The sequence below is a fragment of the Gavialis gangeticus genome, unplaced genomic scaffold (genome assembly GCF_001723915.1).
Source record: "Gavialis gangeticus isolate Ggan-Ray unplaced genomic scaffold, GavGan_comp1, whole genome shotgun sequence".
NCBI lineage: Eukaryota > Metazoa > Chordata > Crocodylia > Gavialidae > Gavialis > Gavialis gangeticus.
The window spans coordinates 24,171,930-24,193,673 of record NW_017729000.1 but is presented as its reverse complement, the minus strand read 5'-3'; the positions used below and the strand labels follow the sequence as shown (position 1 = coordinate 24,193,673).

Below are 21,744 nucleotides of genomic sequence, written 5' to 3'. Positions count from 1 at the left end.
GCGGTCTGTGTAGCCTCCGCATGACCGGTCTCCGGGGGCCGCGGGCGAGTCCATGACGTAGCATCCTCTGGGCTTGGCTCCGCCCATGTTGCGTCATAGAGGGGGCGCGGTCGTGGCTGGGCCCAAGGGTGCGAGCTGCGCGGGGTCCCGCCCACCGGGGAGGAGGCTCGCGGCAGCCTTGCACCGCGTTGTTAAGGGCAGCACGAAGGCGACGTCCCTTCCTGCCCTGCTCTGTGCGGAGACGCTGCCCCGCCGTCCATGGAGCAGAACCGCCCTGTCTCCCATCCTTTTTCCACCAGCACCCGCTGCTTCCAGACCCCAGGGCGAGGCGATGCTCAGCCACGTTAGCGCCAGGCTGGTCACGGGAGAAGCGAGACCCACTCGCTGCCAGCCGCCCCGTATGCCCCATTGCAGCGCGGGCGCGTGGGCCTGCTCCGCAGCCAGCTGGTGCTCTGGCGGGCGAGGGCGGGGAGTGCCGCCCTGGGGGAGTGTGGGAGAAGCAACTGCTCTTCAGCTGTAGCGCTGGTAGCAGCCGAGGGTGTAACCGGGAGCAGCTTGGCGGCTGTGTTGTGGTGTAAGTGTCTGAGCAGCTTTTAAAGAAGGACAAGGCAGGCGGTTCCCAAGAGTAGTGACGTTAGTATTTACAGTCACGGACGGCTCACACAGCCTGGCCCGTTGCAGGATGGCAGGACAGCAGCGCTTCCCCTCTCCCCCCTCTGCACTCCCAACACATGCACTAACATTAATCAAGACTATTGTCTCCCCCCTCCCCTCAGCATCTTGCTCTTCTTTATTCCCCTTTCTCTGTCCCTTCTCCACTTTGGCTATACCTTCCAAATAACAATGCATCCTATTCTATGTACAGTACGGAGAAAGCACCACTGACCAAAAATACCGTAGTCTCCATTTCCCTCTCAGCTCTGCATCTGATACTGGCTCAAGGGAGAACGAACATGGCTGTCTTCACCCTGGTTGCTTATAGCCTCTCCCAGATACTTGGCAGGGCCCCAGCTGGCTGCTAGCCATTTGCTTTCTAGTGTTGGCACTTGAGCTCTGGTTCATCCTCAGCTGATCCCTGCTCTTTGCACCCAAAAAGAGTGTGGTCGCTTTTGAAAGTGTCAGCCACAGGTGACTGCACAGCCTCCACCCTCCTTGTGCTACTGACCTTACTTGGTATTAGAAATGTCAAAAGAAAACCAAAGCACTTGAGAAGCTGCTGTTTGGCTGAGAGCACCCCAATAAGCCACTGACTAGGTATCTAGAACCCAAACAGGGCACAGGAGAAGCGCCAAGGGGAGTGTCACTTTCCTTTAGGGCCTCTGGACTAGACTGCTGCAGAGGCAAGACACGTGCCCTCTGATCCAGTTTGGCACGAGGCAAGACCAGACACTAAGTATGTCAGTGGGCTGGGCTGGGCTGGGCTGGTCTAGCAGAGCAGGCTCTAACATAACACTGACTCCCAGGAACTTCCATTTCATGCCTGTGATGAAAGCTCATAGCACCCCCTGGCTGAAGTATCCTGCTGACCCATGCTTGACAGATGGCAAAAAATGGAGGCACGTGATGTAAAGCACAGACCCACTGACAGAATCTGGACTATAATCCAGCAGCTCTGGCTGCCAGCTACCTGCACTGTCCACTCACTCTCACTCCCTGCTCCAGTTTGTTATTTGCCAAGAAGGAAACATCCTTCAGGAGGGCTGGTGTTCCAGTCCTGTTCAGGGTGCTCCTTCCTCAGAGACAGGTATTCCAGCAGCATGCGAATCTTATCGTTGAAGGATTTCCCCCCTCCCCAATACCCCTCCCACTCCCCTCCTCCCCAGCAGTTCTGTCATCATCTTGTTTGCTTGCCAGACGTCAGTGCAATTGGAGGGTGGGTGCTTCTCCTTGCACTTCTCCCCAGCACCCTCTTCCAAGGTCCTTGGGGTAAAGGGGCTTGTGGCTCTTCAGTATATCCCAGTGTCCAGTGGGTTCTTGGCAGGCTGTGAGAGTTTGCTGCCCTGCTTAGGTTTGTTTCATTTCCCATTCCTGCAAAAAGAGGAAGGAAAGAGGAAAAGAGTCAGTTTAAGGGCCTGCTAGCAGGAGGACAGCACAGAGAGATCTGGAGCAACTTTAGGCCCCATGTTTTAGACACCAAGACCTGTACTGGGAATGGGGCTCTAGCTCCGATCAGGGTCCTTCGCCTCATGTGGGACTCAGCGGTTGTAGATGGAAAGAAACCTGATGAGGCCTCATATAGCTCAGCCTTCCCAGGGCTAAGATAAGATGGCAAGTGCTTTGGCCAATGTAGCTCAGCCTACTAGTAACAGTTACCACCACTTTCCTGGGAATCAGGCCACAAATTGCCACTTGAATGATCTCCAGCCAGGTAGTCTGGCATCTTGCTAGTTTGAAGGCTTCCTGCCCCTTTGGCAGGCAGATGGTGTGCATTTGCTGGGGAGGCATGTAGTTCTCCAGCCTCCTGGTCTGGGAAAGGTTAAGTGTCTGAGGATCTGATGTGGGTGGGATCAGGGTGTCAGCTTCGTACCTTGTTGCAGGGAGAGGGGGAAGGTGCTCCTAGGCTGGGAGCACAACTATACCTTGGCCTTCTGCAGCACGTTCCCTTTGTTGGTAGGAAGGAGGGAAGGACTCCTCTTCCTCATCTCTGCTGCGCAGTTAACAGGGACCAAGTGCTCTGGTGCATTCCCATTTGGCTTATTTCCAGTCTCCTGTAGAAGGGGAAAAAACAAATGTTTAGAGACCCAGGGAGCTGTGACAGCAGGAGATGGGGATGCAATGAGAGACACCAGATTGTAGCACAAATTGGCAGCTTCCCCATGTATCAAATGAGCATTAACCATCCGGTAAGGGGCAGCTGGGCAAGCTAAACTGCAACAGGCAGTGGCAAGGCTGTGTGGGGAGCCCAGGACTGAAATAACTGCAGGTCAGTTCTTAGGTGCCTCAGGAGAACAAAGGAGAAGTCACCTGGACTTAAATGGCCTAAGAGGAGGACAGTGAGGATGCAGGACTTCCTCAGCTTCAAGGTTGGCAAAGCACAGGGGAAGGTGCAGTCTCAAGACCAAAGTGAGTCTAGTTGTATCCCTGCACTTCCCACCTGCTGTAGTCACAAGCCAGCAGCAAAAGGAGTCATCCTAGCTCTGCCCCAGTGCAGCATAAGTGCCCCAGCCTGTGGATGGATGAATGGATGGATGGTAGGTAACATCTCCATACCCCATTTTCGGCCTTGGTGGTCACAGCTAGCCCCAGAGCAGGCCCTCCAGCTAGCGACTGTTTCAGCCTGTCCTTCACCTCTGTCAGCTTGAGCTCCAGGTCCACACGTCGCTCCTCCTTCCCCTTGCATTGCTCTTCCAAGGCCACAATGTGCTCCTCCAGCTCCTTCAGCTTGTGCCCTGCTCCCAGCACAAAGAAGATGGGTCAGGTCCCATCAGTTCAGAGATGCCTGGAGGTTGCAGGCTGCAAAGGGGGTTCAGAGGTGGGTCTGATTCATCCCTCCCCACCTGAAGATCTGAGTATTTCATTTCTGGGTGGCAAGGAGGGTTGTGGTCCCAGCTGGGGATGCTCTAACACTTCTGTCTAGGTCTGTTTCTAGTATCATAGTACTTATTCTAGCCGTGCAGGGCAGCAGGATCCTGCCTTTGCTAGGATTTATTAGGAGCTGGTTTTCTGCTCTGACTTTTCAAGCTCAGGAACTGAGTGGGAACCAGTTACACCCACTTTGCTGGGGAGTCGCTCATGTTTTGGTCACTAGGTGACGCTGTTGGTCAAGGGTTGCGGCAGCAATTCCCAGCAGTGGAAGCAGCAGTCTGCTCCAGCCTGTGCTGACTCAGCTCTGCCACTGGCACTTCGCATCTGACCTAACTGTGTGGAAAGAAATAGCCATGTTGGCAGAGGGCTTAAAGCGAAGCCCCAGCCTGAGAGGGGGAAAAGCCAGGAACAAAGAGTGTGAGGAACAGCTCCAGAGCAGAGCAGTGCTGAGGTTGGACCAACTGGGAGTCAGCACTGCCCAATCTGGAAGACACAGGCCCAGAGGGAGTTGGGTTGCTGCCAGGTATAACCTACATGGGACTGGGGTCAGGAGCGGGAGCTTACTGGCAACTGTGCACCCAGCTGGCAGAACTGCCTGCACAATCAGGCACCCCAGGGATGAGGAGCTGGTAGGGGAGGCCTGTGAGGAGGTTCTGCAGATGCAATGCCAGAGCTGGGAGCAGGACTGCTGTTGGGGAAGATGTTTGCAGGTCAGGCTTGGCAGGACTAGATGGAGGACACATGCAGCCACCCTGACTGTTGGGCATGAACAAGCTGTGCCCAGATGGAGACCACAATCTCCTTGCACACAGGGGTGAGGAGCAGCTCAGAAGATGTGTGTTTCCTCTCCTGCCTGGTGCTGCAGCTGGCCCATACCTGTGCTGCTCTTCATGGCTTCCCGGAGCTCCCGCTTTTCTTTCTTTAGGGCCACCAGCTCATTCCTGATAGAGGATTTCTCCTTCTCCAGCTTCTCCTTCTCTGTTAGAAACCTCCTGGCATCCTCCTCAGCCCGGTTCTTCCCATACCTGTACTGGTTGGCATCTGCAGAGACCAGGATGCTGGCTGTCAGGTGAGGGGCTTAGGGTTGGCACAATGGTCTCTGCCTCTGTAAGGGACAACTAGGACACCAGCTCAGGAAGGCAACAACAGGACTTACCTGGGATGAACCAGGTCAGCTCAGAGAGGCTGGACAAGGACACGGCAGGAAGGATGACTTCCTGAGCAAAAGTCAATATGCCAGCCCTCCCCTCTCCCAGATGGCACTGGGGTCCTGTTTGGGTGCTATGCAGATTAGGTTGAAATGAGTGTCTTGGTCCCACACCTGCTGGCTTCGGTCAGGCAGTAGGTGCTGGGGAGAAGCTGAAGATCTCCCCATCTCCAGGGTGCTACTTTGGCTCAAAGCTTATTCCCATAGCAGGTGCCTGAAAAGTAGCTCAGGTGGGAATTGAGAGCACCACACCTGTTTTGCACTCACTCCCTATGTGGGTTCTTCCCCTGGCTCAGAGTGCCTCTGTGTGGTTTAACTTAGTCTGCTCTGGAAGCAGATGGAAGCTGCACTGTGTGTGCCAGATAAGCAGTTGCTAGGTGTTGGTACAGATATTACTGGTAGTTATTTTCCTCCATGTGCAGACAGGCTGTGAGAGGCAGGGGCTCTTTGAGCTTCCCCCCCGTTGCATCCTACCAACATGCCAGACACTGGCGAGTTGAAAGAGCACACCCAGTCCTGGGCCTGTCAGACTGATCTGATGGTCAGCCCCAGCTGGGACAATGCTGGAGTCAGGTGGCCATCTCTCCTTTAAGGACCAAACTAAGACCCCACTTCATCTTACTGAGACCTTGAACAGGCAGCAGATGGAAATGACTCTCAGCTGCAGTGACTTGGGGCTAAAGAGGACCTGTTGACTCCAGATGGCAAGCTTCAGCCCCTGATCCATCTGACACCCTCCCACAGGAATAATATCTGGATCCACAGCCCCAAACTTACTCGATGCGTGTCTCTTTACTTTGACTTGTGGGTCCACACGACGTGACTTCTCACTACAGGAGGAGGCATGACGCTTCACCTGTGCCCCTGAGGGCCGTGGCAGGTCCTCAGGCTGGACAGAACAGAGACGGGTGGACACACTGAACTCATTTGCATGGATAGTGCAGCTCACTGATGCTGGACAGGAGCTGGAAGTCTGTACCCAGGGCTGTGTGACTGCCTAGGAGTCATGGCCCCTCAGCATGCCTGGGGTAAACAGGGTCCTTTCCCTCCCTAGAATTGTCCTTTGGAGGCCACAAGATGGAAGGTGGGTAAGGAAAAGTTGGACAGAGCATGATCCAGTCTTACCTGCACCTTTTCATAGGGAACGTCATCATACACCACCCGGGACAAATCAGTCTGGCACTCATGGGAAGAGCTGGCCCACCTGGGGAAACAGAGGTGGAGGCAGAGCACATTAGCCAGCATCTTCCCTTCCAGAACAGCAGAAACTCTTCAGTCTCACCTAGCCCCTTCTATCCATGGAGCTCAAAGCACACTGAAGGTATTCATGACTTCATAGCCTAGCCTATGCAGCATGCCAGCAATTTCCAGACTACTAAAAGCAGAGAGCTTCTTCAGCAGATCTCTCCCCACTCCTTTAGACCTTACAAAGGCCTAGCATCTTACATTTACAGGTCTCCTATAACTTGCAAAGCAGGTGCCCCACACGTAGAGGAACGCTGGAGTAGATGTGATCCTGTCTCAGCAATGAGGTACTGAGAGATGCAATGACTTATTCCAGTTCCCAAAGCAAACCCCAAATTCCCAAGTCCCACTCTGGGTCTCTAACTATTTGGTAGCTTGTAGAAGGCATACATAGCTTGGAGCCCCACAAATCATAACCCCAGATCTACTGGCCCTGTGGCATATCCCTTCTTCCCTACTTACTGATACTGAGGGTTAGGATGCTTTGGAGGCTGTGGGCACTGCCTTGGGGCCCTCAAATTTGGCAGCAAAGAAACAAGAGGTCCTCACCATGGATGACTTACCAATAGCCTTAAAAAAGATGTACTCTACAAGGCCCAGCCAGAGCAGTAGTGGGTGGGGCAAGCCTTGGCCAATGTGGGATCCTATAGGGAGGCCCAGCCATGCTGTCCTAAAGAGTAGGGGTAGGGTGAAAGAGGGAGCCCCTTACAGATAGGAGTGTCTCACGGCAGTGACTATGTTGGCAATTGTCTCGACATCCACGTAGTCATAGTGCAAGGCCTCTGGGGTTGTCTTTGAGCCAGTCTCAACCAGCAGAAGGCCAAGCCAGCGGCCGAGATCTTCAGAGCAGTTTGCCTGGGGAGGGTGAGAGAAGCATACCATGGCCTCCAGATCTGCCTCAGCTCTCTCCAAGAAGCATTAGATAATCTTAATACTTGTGAGCATAAGGAATGACAGGGAATTATTCTTTCTTATTCTCCTTGAATTGGATCTCCCACACAAACTCTGTGACACCATCCCACACAAGAAAATGCATGCTTTAGTAACACACGCCACACATGCACATTGAAATAGGGTTGGTTGTCTTGAGATAAAGTGTTTGTAGAAAGAAGCTGGGAAAAGTTAATCTCCCTAGTGAATCTCTCATGTACCTGAATCCACATCAAATTCCCACTCCAATTCAGACCCCATCATGAGAGCAACTATAGGAGTCAAATGTCTTCGCTTGTCCCATTCACCCAATTCAGCAGTCTCTCTGCATCAATTCTATAAATGCCTGGGTAGCTGCTCTATATTCATTTAGACCCCAAGTAAAATAATTCAATGAATTTCATCAACAAGGAGGAGAAAGGAGATTATGAAACAAATTAACAGGGACAACCCATGCATGTATGGTTTAATCAACCACGGGATAAAAAATTCACATCTCTTAAGGGATCCTACAGAGATAAAGATTTAAAGAATCCAACTCCTTTGCTTGTGGCAGGAGTAATGACGTTGATTATTAATGTACAGGCTCATTTCCTCATCAACTCATCTGATCTTTTGCTTTTGGTTGATCTCATGCATGCTTAGCAAATTTGTAGATGACACCAAGTTGGGTGGAACTGTGGACACTCCAGAGGGCAGGGCTAGGATCCAGAATGGCCTGGATAGACCGGAGAAATGGTCCGCAGTCAACCAGATGACATTCAACAAGGACAAGTGCAACATTCTGCACTTGGGACAGAATAACCACATGCACAAATACAGACTGGGGATTCAATGGCTAGGCTGCAGTACTTCAGAGAAGGACCTGGGGGTTACAGTGTACCATAAACTGAATATGAGCCAACAGTGTCCTCTTATTGAAAAAAAACCCATCAGCATCCCGGGTTGTATAAACAGGAGTGTCACTTGCAAATCAAGTGAAGTGACTATTTTCAGCACTGGTGAGGGCTCCTCTGGAGTACTGCATCCAGTTTTGGGCCCCACACTTTAAGAAGGATGTGGACAGTTTGGAAAGAGTCCAGCACCTGGCAACAAACATGGTCGGGGGCCTGAGAGGCAAGACTTATGAGGAAAGGCTGAAAGAACTAGGGTTATTTCGTGTGGAGAAGAAAAGACTGAGGGGGGATTTGATAAGTCTTCAAATACCTGAAGGGTGATTATAGAAAAGATGGAAATAGGCTTTTCTTTGTGGCTGTAGGGGATAGGACTAGGAACAACTGCCTCAAGCTGCAGCAGGGGAAATTTAGGTTGGAGATTTGGAGGATCTTTCTGATTATGAGGTGGGGCAGGCATTGGAGCAGGCTACCTAGAGAAGTTGCACATTTTCCATACTTGGAAACTTTCAAAGGCAGGATAGACAGACACTTGTCTGGGATGGTTTAGTCAGGGATGATCCTGCCTTGAGCAGTGGGCTGGACTAGATGACATTGAGAGGTCCCTTCCAGTCCTACTTTCTCATGATCCCATGCAGAGAAACTCAACTAATCCACTTCACTTTTTGATCTGCTCCATATTGCTTCTCTGTTCCATGCGCTAACCCCACATGGTTGTCTCAAGTGTCAAAGCACAGTAGGGGAAGGGCTAAACTGGATGATCTGTGGAAGTCTCGCTTTAAAATCTAGGACATTTCCCTGTTTAGCTCGAGGTTTGTTGTAACCCTTGAGGAAACAGCAGCCCAAGCTTTGGGCCCAACCTCTACTCCTTGAATGAGGCAGGGAATGCTTCCTTCACCCCTCCAGGCCTCAGAGTATGAATGCTCACCTCCAAGGCAGAGACTTCCTGGCCATTTCGAAGGATGCGGAAAGCAAATGGGTGCTTGGGGCCCAGCCCTGGAACCACCTCACAGCCGCAGAGGACGACAGCGTTCACGTGTGTGCGTAAATCAGTGCGGTCCTTGTGGAAATAAAGGGTGTTGCCTTTTAAGCGACACCAGCGCTCCTTCCAGCACTGATTAACCAAGACGTTCAAATAACCTGCAGGGAGAGCCAGATCCCAGACAGAAGTCAGCATCTCAGTCAGTGCCTAACTGGCTGGACCTAATTAACTGTCATGCATGAGGTAGAGAAGAAGGCGGGTAGTAAGAGGCGCCCGGGGGTGTTTTCTGGAGGCACCAATCATGCAACTGAAAGGTCATCTGCTCTCACTCTATCAGTCTGAAGTGCTGCTGTGCTGCTACTGCTGTGCCTGTCAGCAAATCACTGCAGGTCTCCCTACCTCTGCCATTCACTCTTAACAAACCTGTGGCAGCTATTTCCTCACAATAATTTCTTCAGCAGTAAAAGCCCTACTGCAAAACTCCATGAGGTGTCTGGACGCTCCCTCTGTGTGGAGATCTTCCAATTAGAAACACAAAGCCATTAGTCACTGGGCCCTCCTGCTTGGTCGTTACTGAGATCATGCTCAGGAAAAATCTCCCTGAAGCCAGTAGGTTTGCAAAGTGTTTCTACATTTGGGCCACAGAAATGGAGTCTTGAAATTCAGAAGCAACAGCAAAATCCTCTGCAATCTGGATAGCAGCCTCTCCCTCCCACTCTACCCTTTCCACTGGGGCAGAGGAGGACCTGTCACCAAGTCCCAAGGCAAACTTCCCTCTAGACTCAGTTCACCAGGAGTCCCTGTTTGTGCTCCAGTCACCCTCTCCTATCAGTGTGGTACAAACCACAGCATGGGATGTCCTCCTCAGTGGAGGAGGTCTGTGTGTCCTCAGGAGATGCCTTCTTCTTGGAGAAGCTGATGATCCTGGTAATCTTCTTCCCAGCTGCACGGCTCACCGAGCCCTTCAGTTCAGCCAAACCACTCTTCTTGCCTTTCCCTGGGAACAGGATGGAGTGCCAGCTCAGGAGAGGGCATCTTGAAAGCCAGCCAAAGCACTGCCTACCTCAGGCAAGAGCAGTTTTTCAGGGGCTGGGACAGTTGCATGTTGGAGATATGCTGATAGGAGCTAGAGCAGGCCATTCTCAACTCCCAACAACTCTTGTACATTGGGACAACAGAGTTCCCATGACTGGTGTGGAGGGAAAACTCAGGGATGGGGCTGCCCACAGCTCTGTGGAAGGAGCCTCCTATTACCAGCCATGCAGCAGGGCCTAATGGCACTAACAAAGAGTGTGTGAGCAGGCCAGCCCCTTCCCATGTTCCAGCAGCTAATGGACACCACTGAGTTGAGGGGAAGGGAGGGAGGGCTGTTTCTGCAGCTGCAGAGGGGCTGGTGCTCTCACCATGTTCTCGGGGCTCCCTCCGGGCCAGCGGTGAGCAGTTTTCTCCTGTCACCACACTGTCTGAGTCAGAAGTCTGTTTGTCTTGTGATAACCTCTGTGGCGAAAAGGCAAGCATAGATCAATGCAGGTCATGGGGATCCTGATGGTAGCAGCTACCTACCTCAACACAACACCCAAAGAGCTTTAACCCTTTCAGTGTGAGCATGGAATGACCACCATCGATGACAGCTCTGCAAATGTGACAGGCTCCCAGTAGCCTCCACCGAACACAGCAGAACAGGAAGGGTACATGCCCCAGGCCACTAGAAGAGTTTGCAACTCCAGCTCAGGCCGATCTTGGATGTTCTTTGAGGGTGCATTCAGGAAGCCTTTCACCACCTACTGCCATGCAATGCAGGAAAGCAAGCCTGCTCTTTAGCACTTCAAACCTCAGTCTTGAGACCCCCTGACTCCCAGTCCTTCAGTCGCTTTGACATCAGGGTAGGTGTACTTCCCTCCTCACCCAGTCTGACCAGCAGCACAATTTGGATAGGGGAAGAGAGAAAACAGGTTACCTTGTCCAGGTCTGTTTTGCACAGTACAGGGGATGTAGGGGCCTCGGTCCCTCCTGCGTTGGGGCTGCTTGCTTCCTTTATTGCCTGTGACAATGACAAAGCCTCTTAGCAACAGCATCTCAGGACCCCTTTCAACTGAATGAAGTCCAAGACTGGCCACACTGCCATGGTCTGACCAGAGCAAATGGCAGTTTGGGATTAGTGACCATAATCCCTTCTGAACAGCTGCAGGGAGTAACTGGCACATTTCTCACTGGAAAGTCTCCTCTAAAAAACTTCCTCTGCCCAGTCTCACTTGACTTGCACTTAATGAATAGGGTAGCCATGGAATGAACTGATTGAAATACGTCTCAGATTCCCATTTACAGTCCCAAAGAAAGAAGTCAGAGTAGAGTCTAGCCAGCTGACCTATGAGGCTTTAGTGGCAGACAGACTGAACCACTACGCTAATGTGGCTTCTATCAGTTTAAGAATGCCTGAACATAAATTCTTCTTCCAACACTGTCAGAAAGGGAAGTGCTATTACTCTGGTTATACAGATGGGCATAGAGGGCGTGTCTATACATGCATTTAAATGTGCCAAAATTGAATGTGCATTAGCTTAATGTGCATTAAGCAGGTTTAAGCTGACGTCTACATGTGAAGGCATTAAAGTGCATTAACACTGTGTGTGGACTGATTTGGGACTAACTTTAGTCTCAAGTCAGTCCACATACACAGCATTAATGTGATTTAATGCATCTACATGTTCATTAATGTGCTTTAACTATTCGTGCCTACATTTGATATCTGCATTTGCAGGCATCAAATTTTGACGTGAATAGCCTAAATTCTCCATTTTAAAACACATTAAGGGTGCACACATGCAGACACATGCCCTAATGGGCTTAAATTTAGGCTAATGCACCTTAAAGGGTCTCATGTAAACATGCCCTTAGAGACTACGTCACTTGCCAAAGGTTACATAGGAAGACTGCAGCAGAGCAGGAATGGGAACCCAGGATGCCTGAAGATACATGCAAAGTTTGTCAGGCTGGGCTGGGACAATGGCGAGACTGGCAGACTCCCATCAGGACCCACCCTGCATGAGGGCAGTCTTTCCTGAACTACTTCAGTTTGCCTGTGAAGCAAAGTACTCAAAAATCGTGATCAGAACTTCCATGCTGAATCAGCCTGGAGATGTGCACAGAGTTCCCTCTCTTCCCCAATCCAGCGCTTAAATGCAGGTCCATTTGCTATCCAGGATGTGATGGCACCAGTTGATCCACACTGCACTGTAATGGGGTGGGATAGAGAGGGAGATCTCTGGCAGGAGTGGCACACCAGTCTCGCAGCAGTTGATCACCCTATCCTAGCAGATTTAAGGTGAGTAGGGTCAGGGGTTGTGGCTCCCTGGGGTAGAGGTGGTGGTGCTGCTTAATACCCTTATTTCATGTCCCTTCACACACTGTCAGCTCAGACACAGAGTTAGTGACTTCCCCCTGCAGCTTCCCACATACAGGCCAAGCTACCCACCCTCCTTCATCCAGAACAAAGGCAGGAAAAGGGGGGAGGGCAAGAGGAGGCCCTCCCTCATAGCCTGTGTGACTCCTGGCTATCAGAGCCAGTGGAAGGAGAGGACACTGCCTGGGCAGGCTGTGCTGACTGGAGAGCTCTCCTCACAGCTGGAGCCCCAGCTAGACAGGGGTGATAAGAGATGTGAGGAAAGCCCTCTTCCCCATCAAGATAAGGCAGCATGGAAACCCTGGCCTTTCCCATGGGAGCCAGCCACCCTGCCTACTACTGGTTTCAGACAGGGATTATGGGAACCAAGCTACATGCAGAGATGACAGCATCAGAGCCAGGAGGATTCACTGGAAAGGTTCCTATAACACAGAGCTGGTGACGGTCCCTCAACATCACTGAGCCAGTGACACGAGGCAGAGACAAGGGTATAAGCTGGTGCTGCAGCCAGAGGTACCTTCAGCCACTCCTCAGCCTGCTCTTTGCTCTGTACTGCCAGCACCAGGGCCTCGGCCCCTGGCAGGGAGAAGCGCAGCTCGTGCTTCTTGCGGCGTCCATCCTTGGGCACATAGATGACGTTGCAGGCGCTCAGGGGCACCTCTAGGTGTGGCTGCCGATCCTTGGAGCTTTTGTAACACTAGAAAAAGAAGATGCAATAGTTATGCTTGCAGTGGAGACCAGCCTGTATCTTCTGCCAATGCTATGGGGATATGGGGAGAGGGAGCATGTCAGCCCAGTGGGGAACATCTCTGCCCAGGTTCTGGCCATCTCTTATATGAAGCATTATCTGAGACCCCAAAGCAGTTTACAGAGATTGCAAAGTTACAGTACTTTCATATGACTGCTCCTCAGTTTCCCAACTGGGATAGGAAGAGTGACTCAGCTTAAGTCACAGAGGAATGGAGGAACAGAACCCAGGAATCCCCACTCCTCTGTCCTTCTCCTACCAAGACCACAAGTCCTCTCAGAGCCAGCACAGAACCTGAGGCATCCAGCATCCTACTGTGTGGGCTGTGCTGTGCTCTGGGAAATGCCTTTAACCTGCCTTTCAAACTTTGTCCATCATGGCTGGCATGATGGTGTCAGGTAGTAAACACTCAGGTGAACCCTGATGGCTTCTGCTTGGAGACCTGGGCTATGGGTCTTGCAGGGGGCAGAGTTATTTTGCACAGCATATGTAGGTTTACATATATGACCTTACAACATCATAGAGATTCCCAAAATCTGGCTTACACCTGCAGAGATGATACACAGGAGACAACCCTACCTTTTGCTCTTCATCAGGTGGTTAGACAAGCTTGGCAATTCCCCTCCAAAGTTAATCCCAGCTCTGGTGCTCTCAAGCTGAAGCCAAAGGCCGCTCCAACTCCACATGATGCGGCCACCTTTCTTCAACCTAAACCCTCCCTGAAACCCCGCTGCATAGCCCAGTGCTCAGCCCACTGCAGCCTCACCAGGAGTCTATTTTCCTTGATGACCGTCAGCTGCTTGGCCCACTGCCCAAAGCGCTTCTTGCGCAACAGGAAAGCACAAATCCTGCAGTCCTTCACCAGGTTCATGGAAGCTTCCTCTGATGGCCACTGGTGTGTCAGCTGCTGGCCCTTCCCTTCCTCCTCCTCCTCATCATAGGACTCATAGGAGCTGCTCATTGCATCAGAGTCATTGTCTAGAAGAAAGCATAAAAATCTCAGTCACCCCAGGATACCACCGAGAACAGAGCTCCAGTGCCTTACATCCAGAGTGGGACTCCAGCCCAGAGGTTTCCCTCTCTAAGCAGTTCTTGGGGAGACAAAATTAGAGGGAGAGACTCAGGGTCAAACTTGGAACAGAAGCAGTGACACTGAGTTTCCATTTCCCCCAAGTTACTTTCCAAGTCCACCCATAGTGCTGGGAGGCCAAGTGCCAGGCCTACTTGGACAAAAGGTCCCTCTGTCTGAGCCAGTGGACTGGCTTAACAGATTCCAGGTTTGCGAGCATCTGACCAAAAGCTGCAAGGCTGAGAACTAGCCAGCAAAGTCATTTCTTCTCTGTGAAGTGGGGGGATCTCACACACTAACACTTCTGCCCTGACCCTCCCAAATATGGCCTGGGACAGCAACTGCACATTATGGAACATGTCACTGTTTTTATACTATGTGCCAGTCTATTCCCTGCACATGGGAGTGGCTCCCTGAAGGTTTGCAGAGCAATGGAGGAGCTGGCCAAGTGGGAACAACTGCCTACTCCTGAGAGCAAAACCCACCAGGAACATCTCTTCCTGAAGTTGGGGTCTGTGGTTGGTGCCAGAAGAGCTTCACAGTGAGAGGACCTATACATTGGCCAGTGTTACCCTAAGCCTCTTCCAAGTTGTTGAGGATGGAGTCAGATGCAGGGACAGGTCCAGATTCCTAACCTGCTTGGACATTTATTACATAGATGAGGCAGGAAGGGCTGTAAACAACCTCATCTGCAAGAGAAGCCTTCAGTCTTAGATGGAGATTCTCGTTCCTAGAGAATCAATGGCTTCTCCAAGCACAGCAAGAAAGGTCAAGGCTTGATAGCCCATGTTAGAGGTACCATGCATGCCAGGAGTTGCCAACTGCCAATATCCAGCTTTGCCCAAGTGGCTAGTGAGGTGGGGTCCTGAAGAGCAACTGTTTTGGGGTGTGAAAACTGGATGAGGAAAGTCCCAGCCCCTGAGCTGTCCGTAGATGGATTTTTTTCCACTGCAGGGGAAGGGCTAGTTTGTCGTTAGTGTATTGCTTCTGGCAGGGGTTCCCAGAGCAGCAGGTGCCCACTCTTTCCATGGGGGCTAAGTTGCAGTAAATGAATAGAGGGCCTGGCTCTTCCTCACTCCTCCAATTCATCTCTGCAACATCCACCTATGAAAGTCCTGGAGCTCTGTGGTCGACCATAGGTTGTGTGTGCCCCTAGGTAACTTTGCCTCATGGTAGGATTCCCCATCTCCAGGCCACAGCTCATCCCCTCTGCATTTGGCCTAGTTCATGCTGGGTTCACTCCTGCCCCGTGAGAGTGGCTATCTTGAAGAGGCTCTGCTCTGCTACCTACAGGAGTTTTTCTGCTCCCCATTCACCCTGGTAACGGGGTAGTTGCTGTCCGCATCCTCATAATAGCCATCCTCGATTGAGTTGGGGGGACTGGAACTATCTGCAGAGAAAGTAGAGAATACATCAGGCTTTCAGTAAAGAATACTCTAGCTCAGGGTACTAATGGGGCACAGTGGATCATCAAAAGGCTTCATCTGAGGGCTTTGCTGAGCTAAACTAGGCCAAGCCTTGCTGCTCGCATTAGCTCCAGCTCAACAGCAGGGCCAGCCTCAGAGAATTAGACATGCCTGCAGTTACTGGCAGAGGTGAAGTATGCGTGACCCAAAAAGGACACAGAACTTTATGGACAGGACCTCTGGAAGAGCCTCAGCCCCAGAAGCCTCCCCCTCTCTTCCCCACCTGCTCTGTGACAGCCACTAGACACCACAGCCCCTGACAGGAAAGATGCTGTGTGGGCGCTGCCAAGTGACACATTTTGGGGCCCCAGCCTGGGAAAAGTTCTCTGGCATCCAGCTCCTTTCTGAAAACTTCTCCAAGGTCACTGCCACTCTGAAGGAAGCTCAGCACACCCCTCCTTCAGGGACTGTTCCTGGGAGTCCTTCAGCCTCCTCCCTTGGCTGTCCCTCATATAGACAAAACTCAGCCCTACGCACCCAGCAGCTGGGATAGGAGGGAGGCAGAGGCCGAGGCACTGAATACCCCAGCATTTCCTGTGAAGTGCCAGAGCCCCTAATCAAGCAGCTCCACACGGAGTAGCTCAGGGATCCCTCTCTCCTACAAGGCCCCACATTCAGGATAGGATACGATTCCCTTGATGCACCTGTATGGTCATTCTCAAGCTGACCAGCCACCAGCACTACTGACAAGTCACCCTCAGTGATCGACCTCTTCATTTTCTCCCCACACAGCAGGAGCTTGGTTTGGCATTGGGGAAGATACTGCAAATGAAATCCATTGACTGCTGCAGATGAAAGCTGCTTCACATTGAGTCCCTTGTCTCCAGCCAGCTCCCTGTGCTCCCTGAGCCATTGCACTGGCTGTGGGCGAGCATCTTCTCTCAGGCTCTGAACATCCCCAGTCACTTAGTTCTGACCCCTGCATCAAAGCAAACCTCTTCCTATCACATAACTGTGGGATAGGAGGAAGCAGGGAGAGGAGCATCACTGCCCCCATGCTACAGCACTGCCTTCCCTGAGCTAATGAGGAGCCCGGTGCGAGGCTCTGAAGAAGGTCCCTTGTCTACTATGTCAAAATCAGGGCCCTGCAGCTGCAGAAACATGCCAGGCCCAGCTGACTGAGTGTTCTCAACCCTGCTCCCCGTCTACACAGCGTTCAACTTACTGCGGGAAGTGATGTACTCTGGGGCCTTTCCAGGGCCCAGAGGCAGGGCCTCCTCATAGTAATCTTCAGGTGGAGGGGTGGTGGGAAGTGGGGGTGGAGGGTCCCCAGGAGCCTACATGAGATAGAGAGACCAATGTGGATTAGTCATGCAGAGGGAAATGGGGCAGGGCTGAGCTACAGGCCTGTCAGGGTGTTCAGAGAACCGTCAATGAGAGCTGTCACCATAATAACCAGAAAGGAAACCCCAGTCCCCGTCATCCCTCTGGATCTGCCCCCCTGGATGTTTGCTATACTCTTCAGGATGGAATTTGCTGGCTTCTCAAAGCCTGAGTGGTTCACACTGAATGATCCACTTTCAGAGGCAGTGAACTGGCTTTTGATTTGCACCCTTACTTGGCAAATACTCCAAAGCTGCTGGTACCTTAATGATGAATATGACTAAGCCTTCTTTGGGCATTCTTCCAGAAAGGTGTTGATCAGGACTGAAGAACGCCAGGGTGTCCAAGGAGGAGAATATTCACCCCCAAAACACACTTTTGACACCCCAGCCTCTAATCTCCCTTCCCTACCATCTCTACCCTGGCCATGGTCCCAACACCAACCCAACATGGATTGTGCACCACAGGACAAGAGCCACTTTCAGCCAGCAGCTACATGGTTTCAAGGGGAGCCATGTGCCCTAAAGGGGAACTAGGTGGATCCACACCTGGGATGATGCTGGATTCTCCTGAATTTAAAGCTGCACTGGGTAGGAGATGCACCAAATAATTGCCTGCCCCAGCCCTTATGAGCTTTTATGATTGTGCTGGACTGAGCAACTGTTTACGAAGCACAAGACCCAGCCGCACAAGGCAGGAGTTGCCTGAGAGCACAGAATGTGACAGCATGGCTTTTTCCAGTCACAGGCAAGCAGCACCATCCAACACAAAACACAAGTCACATCCACTCCATTTGGGATTCAACCTAGCTTCAAAACAGTATTCTTCTTTTGACTTTCACTTTTCTTGCTTCCCTTCTAAAACTTAGCACCTAAGCCTAAAGGTTTATCTGGTATTGAGTCCAGCTTTGTGAACTCTGCAACCCTTCATCTTTCACTGTTGCTGCCTCTTGGGCCTTGGCTCCATACCAAACGCAGCAGCCCGGGGCATTTCGATATGTGGAGTCACAGCATCAGTCTTGCCACTGGACTACAACCTCAGAGTCCAGCCACAGGGGTATCACTGGCCTGAGAGACTAAGTCTTGTCAGAGTCAGCATAAGGACCTACCAATGGTGAGGGGCACTCAGAGGTGGCTGGACTCACATTTTTGACTGGCTGACTCCTTGCAAGGTCCAAGCCGATGCCCACACCAGTGTCTCCATCCTCCTCCTGCATGTCCTGGAGATCCTGCAGGTTGCAATCTGGAAAGTATTGGAGTTGTGAGGCCAAGCAACACTGCAGCACCAGAAACCAGGCTTGTCAGACAGACCTTCAAGACAGCTTTCCTCTTTAATCTCACAGCCCTAGGCACAAAGCCACTCCACCCTACTGCCCCTTATCAGTCATTCGGCTGCCACAAGAATGTTATCTATCAGCTGTGCAGTATCACAGCAGTGCTATAAATGTAGCCAGCTGTGGAGTCCTACAGGCCCTTTCCTATCTGGGTGCTTCCAAGTGCTACATGGAACAATGGGCTCAACTTTGGGCAAGGGTGAAGAAATAAAACAGATCCATGTGACAGCCATAATTCACACTCAGTTTTGGGCAGCAGGTCACAGGAGCTTTCGCAGGAACTTTACTGAGTGTCAATGTCTGTTGTTACATTTGGTTTTTACCCTGCTTTCTCTACCATTGTCCCAGCAATTTTAATTGCCATTTGGGCATGTGATGCAGAACAAATTTAGGGTAATGGGTGGTCCAGAGGTCAGGGCTTCACCAGCCGTGCTGACAGAGTTTGTGCTGGGTGACGCCAGAATCCTGGGCCGGGATAGGACCTCATGGCCTTCTTGGCCAGAGGAAGTTGTGCCAGTTCAGCTGCATGGCCATCAGGGATTGAAGGATTCTCCAAATAGGAGGTGATCAGCTGGTACATACCAAACTCTTCAAAGAGGGACTCCACAAAGCTGGTGCCATTGTGCAGGGTCTCTGTATTCACGTACATATAGTCCACATTCTTCCCTGCAAGCGATGAGTAGGGGAAAAATTAAGCCAACTTCTGAACATGGGGACAGGGAGGCCAGCACACAGATCTCTCTTTGTTGGTGGTCCACTCCCCAGGCAGTCACACACCCCACTCCCTGGAAATCAGCAGGGAACCCAAGGGACCACTGCACCTAGAGATAACCATGCATGGCGTGGTTAACCTGCAGCACCTGTCACAGTGACCCCTGGCACCTAAGGGCAGCAGGCAGAGGACAGGGAGAGAAATGGCTCTGCAACCCCAGCAGGAAAGAGGTGGGGAAGCAGGAGAGCACCAATGACGCATGACAAGCACAAGGAAACAGAGGGAAAAGCTACGATCTCCAGCTCAGTGAGGCCCCTGCTGAGAGATGTTCCAGAGGAAATGGAGTCTCCAAGCGACACTTCCACTCTGCCCAGGTGCTGGGGGAGGAAGCAGTGAAGCTTCCAGGTATGGAGCTGCTTTGCCCTTCCCATGGAAATCCTCCCCCCACTCAGCAGAGCCGGGTAGCAGGAAAGCCCGTGGGAATGAGCGTTTCGACAGGAAACGCCAAGCAACTCCAGTCCAATCACAACATGGCCACACGCCACAGGCCCCATTCCCTGGGCTGGGCTTGTTTGCACAGGACCCAACTGGTGTTAGTGCTTCACGTGCCAGGCAGCCTGACGTACACATGCTGCGTAACTCCGGTGTGCGGCAGCTGGGGCGAGGGGAAGGGAGGCCCCCGGGAGTGCTGCTGCTGCAGCAGAGGCCTGCCAGGGGTTATACAGTTGATTAGCACTGAAAGGAGATGAAGCACGGGTTTCAGCCCTGAATCCAGAGGCACTTGCCCCCTAGAACATGGGAGCTTTCTGCCCCAAACTGCCTGCAGCTCCCATTGCAAAGCAAGTGAAATAGCGATAACTGATAAGAGAGTTCATTCATGTCCGGAGAGCCTGGATAAATCAGGAGACAAGAGCAGCTGGATCTTGCCAGCTATATTGTTTTATACCTGCACCTCTGCTACTCAAGGTCAGCTGGAGGACTTCCTTGGCATGAATGTGCCACCAGAGGGAGTCAGGAGCCTCTGTCAGTAAGGGGGGCAAGGCAGGCAGCACAGCAAGTGTCAGTCTCCAGGGAGAGATCAGAAGCAGGCGGGGAACCTGGGGGCTCCAGCTTCTCAGCTGAAAGCTCTGCCAGGCGGGGCCTAAGGGAGCAGCAATGCTAGTTCGTTCCTGCCAGGGCAGAGAGCTGTTCCCCCTGCCGCCTTCCTGAATTGCATCCCCATCTGATTGTCTTTGCAATGGATGTCCGAAGCAGCAGGTTCTGCAGCTCGCATGCTGGTCACTCTGAAGTCCCTGGCAGCTGCAACCAGTCCAGGCAGTGTCACTACAGCAGGGGTGGGCAAAATGTGGCCCAGGGGCCAGATGCAGCCCGCCAGGCCATTCAACCCAGCCCGCAGGGACCCTAAAAATTTAGGGAATTAATTAATCTGCCCTGGGCTGCCTGTCATGTGGCCCTTGATGGCTTGCCGAAACTCAGTAAGTGGCCCTCTGCCCAAAATAATTGCCCACCCCTGCACTACAGCCTCCACGGGCAGTGACACTCTTGGCTGCTCACCAGAGATTGTCCCTAGCGGAGAGGACCACTGATCCTCCCTTCCCCCAACCCAACCCCACAAGATGCCAGACTTAGACATACAAGTCCTTTAGAAGCCGCTCCTCACACTACTCGCCCCCGCAGCCCACAGGCTCGAGGGTGGGGGAGGGGGGAAGCCTGCCTGAGGAGGGCCCTGTTGCTCACCCTAATGTACAGCCCCGCCATTCCATGCCCTTCCCCCCTCCCAATTTGTAATGCTGTAAAGCTAACCAACAACATGGAGTGAGCTCTACCAGGATTGCAGGGACGGGGGTCAAGGGGTAACACCCCCTCCTGTAGGAATAGAGGCCTCCCTGTTATTGGCCAGCCCTCACCAGCACAGACTAGAAAGAGGAGAAGCAGTGGAGGGGAAGAGTAGAGCAGGAGGGCTGACAAGTCAGCTCACTGACCTGTGGGGGGCTGCAACTTCTGCAGGATGCTGGAGACAGCCAGCTTCTTCTCCAGGGTGGTAGAGCTCAGGTACTCATGATCCAGCAGCTTGAGCAGCAGACTGAGCTCTGGGAGGAGCTGGTCCAGCACTAGGGAAAGCAGAAGAGACAGCTCAGTCAAGGGAGGGAGCCAGCTGGGGAGAGGACCCGAAGGCTTCACTGCTGCACTCCTTCCTCGCCATGGATGGGGTGATGTTAGCAGTGGGGCTCACCAAGAGATGGAGGGAAGGATAAAACAAGAAAGTTTCAGGAGCATACAGTATCTCATAGATTTCATAGACTTTACAGCTGGAAGGGACCTTGGAAGATCAGAGTCCAGCCCCCTGCCCCAGGGGCAGGAAGTCAGGTGGGGTCATAAGATCCCAGCAAGATAAACATCCAAATGTCTCTTGAAGGTGTTCAATGTAGGTGCTTGAACCACCTCCAATGGCAGGCTGTTCCAGACCTTGGGGACTCGGACAGCGAAGAAATTCTTCCTTATGTCCAGCCTGAAATGGTCTTGCAGGAGTTTATAACCGTTAGACCTTGTCATCCCTTGGGGTGCTCTGGTGAACAATCGTTCCCCCAGATCCTGGTGAACACCCCGATAAACTTATAGGTGGCCACCAGATCACCCCGAGCCTGCGCTTTTCCAGGCTGAAGAGCCCCATGGCTCTCAGCCTGTCGTCGTAAGGTCTGTTTTCCTGACTGATCATGCGCGTGGCTCTTCTCTGGACTTCCTCAAGCTTCTCCACATCCTTTTTGAATTGTGGAGCCCAAAACTGGACACAGTACTCCAGCTGTGGCCTCACCAAGGCCGAGTACAAGGGGAGAATGACGTCCTGGGATTTGCTTGAGAAGCATCTATGGATACAAGCCAGTGTTTTGCTCACTTTACTAGCCGCAGCATT

The 21,744-nt window shown here is 52.2% G+C and overlaps 1 protein-coding gene across 1 annotated transcript in view; it reads right to left on the bottom strand.

Annotated features, from left to right (window-relative positions):
* Window positions 1-793: 793 nt before the first annotated feature.
* AFAP1L1 (actin filament associated protein 1 like 1) overlaps window positions 794-21,744 on the bottom strand; it is a 28,618-nt gene continuing 7,667 nt past the window's right edge. Inside the window, exons 2-19 of the mRNA XM_019505987.1 lie at window positions 20,816-21,061; window positions 18,704-18,787; window positions 17,933-18,030; window positions 16,631-16,742; window positions 15,291-15,389; window positions 13,697-13,908; window positions 12,700-12,879; window positions 10,740-10,823; window positions 10,186-10,279; window positions 9,627-9,779; window positions 8,729-8,940; window positions 6,687-6,832; window positions 5,858-5,936; window positions 5,510-5,621; window positions 4,402-4,566; window positions 3,211-3,389; window positions 2,580-2,708; window positions 794-2,028 (exon numbers count right to left, since the gene is read on the bottom strand). Coding sequence (XP_019361532.1) covers window positions 2,005-2,028; window positions 2,580-2,708; window positions 3,211-3,389; window positions 4,402-4,566; window positions 5,510-5,621; window positions 5,858-5,936; window positions 6,687-6,832; window positions 8,729-8,940; window positions 9,627-9,779; window positions 10,186-10,279; window positions 10,740-10,823; window positions 12,700-12,879; window positions 13,697-13,908; window positions 15,291-15,389; window positions 16,631-16,742; window positions 17,933-18,030; window positions 18,704-18,787; window positions 20,816-21,061 — 2,408 coding nt within the window. The 3' untranslated portion in view covers window positions 794-2,004. The remainder of the gene's footprint in view (window positions 2,029-2,579; window positions 2,709-3,210; window positions 3,390-4,401; window positions 4,567-5,509; window positions 5,622-5,857; window positions 5,937-6,686; window positions 6,833-8,728; window positions 8,941-9,626; window positions 9,780-10,185; window positions 10,280-10,739; window positions 10,824-12,699; window positions 12,880-13,696; window positions 13,909-15,290; window positions 15,390-16,630; window positions 16,743-17,932; window positions 18,031-18,703; window positions 18,788-20,815; window positions 21,062-21,744) is intronic.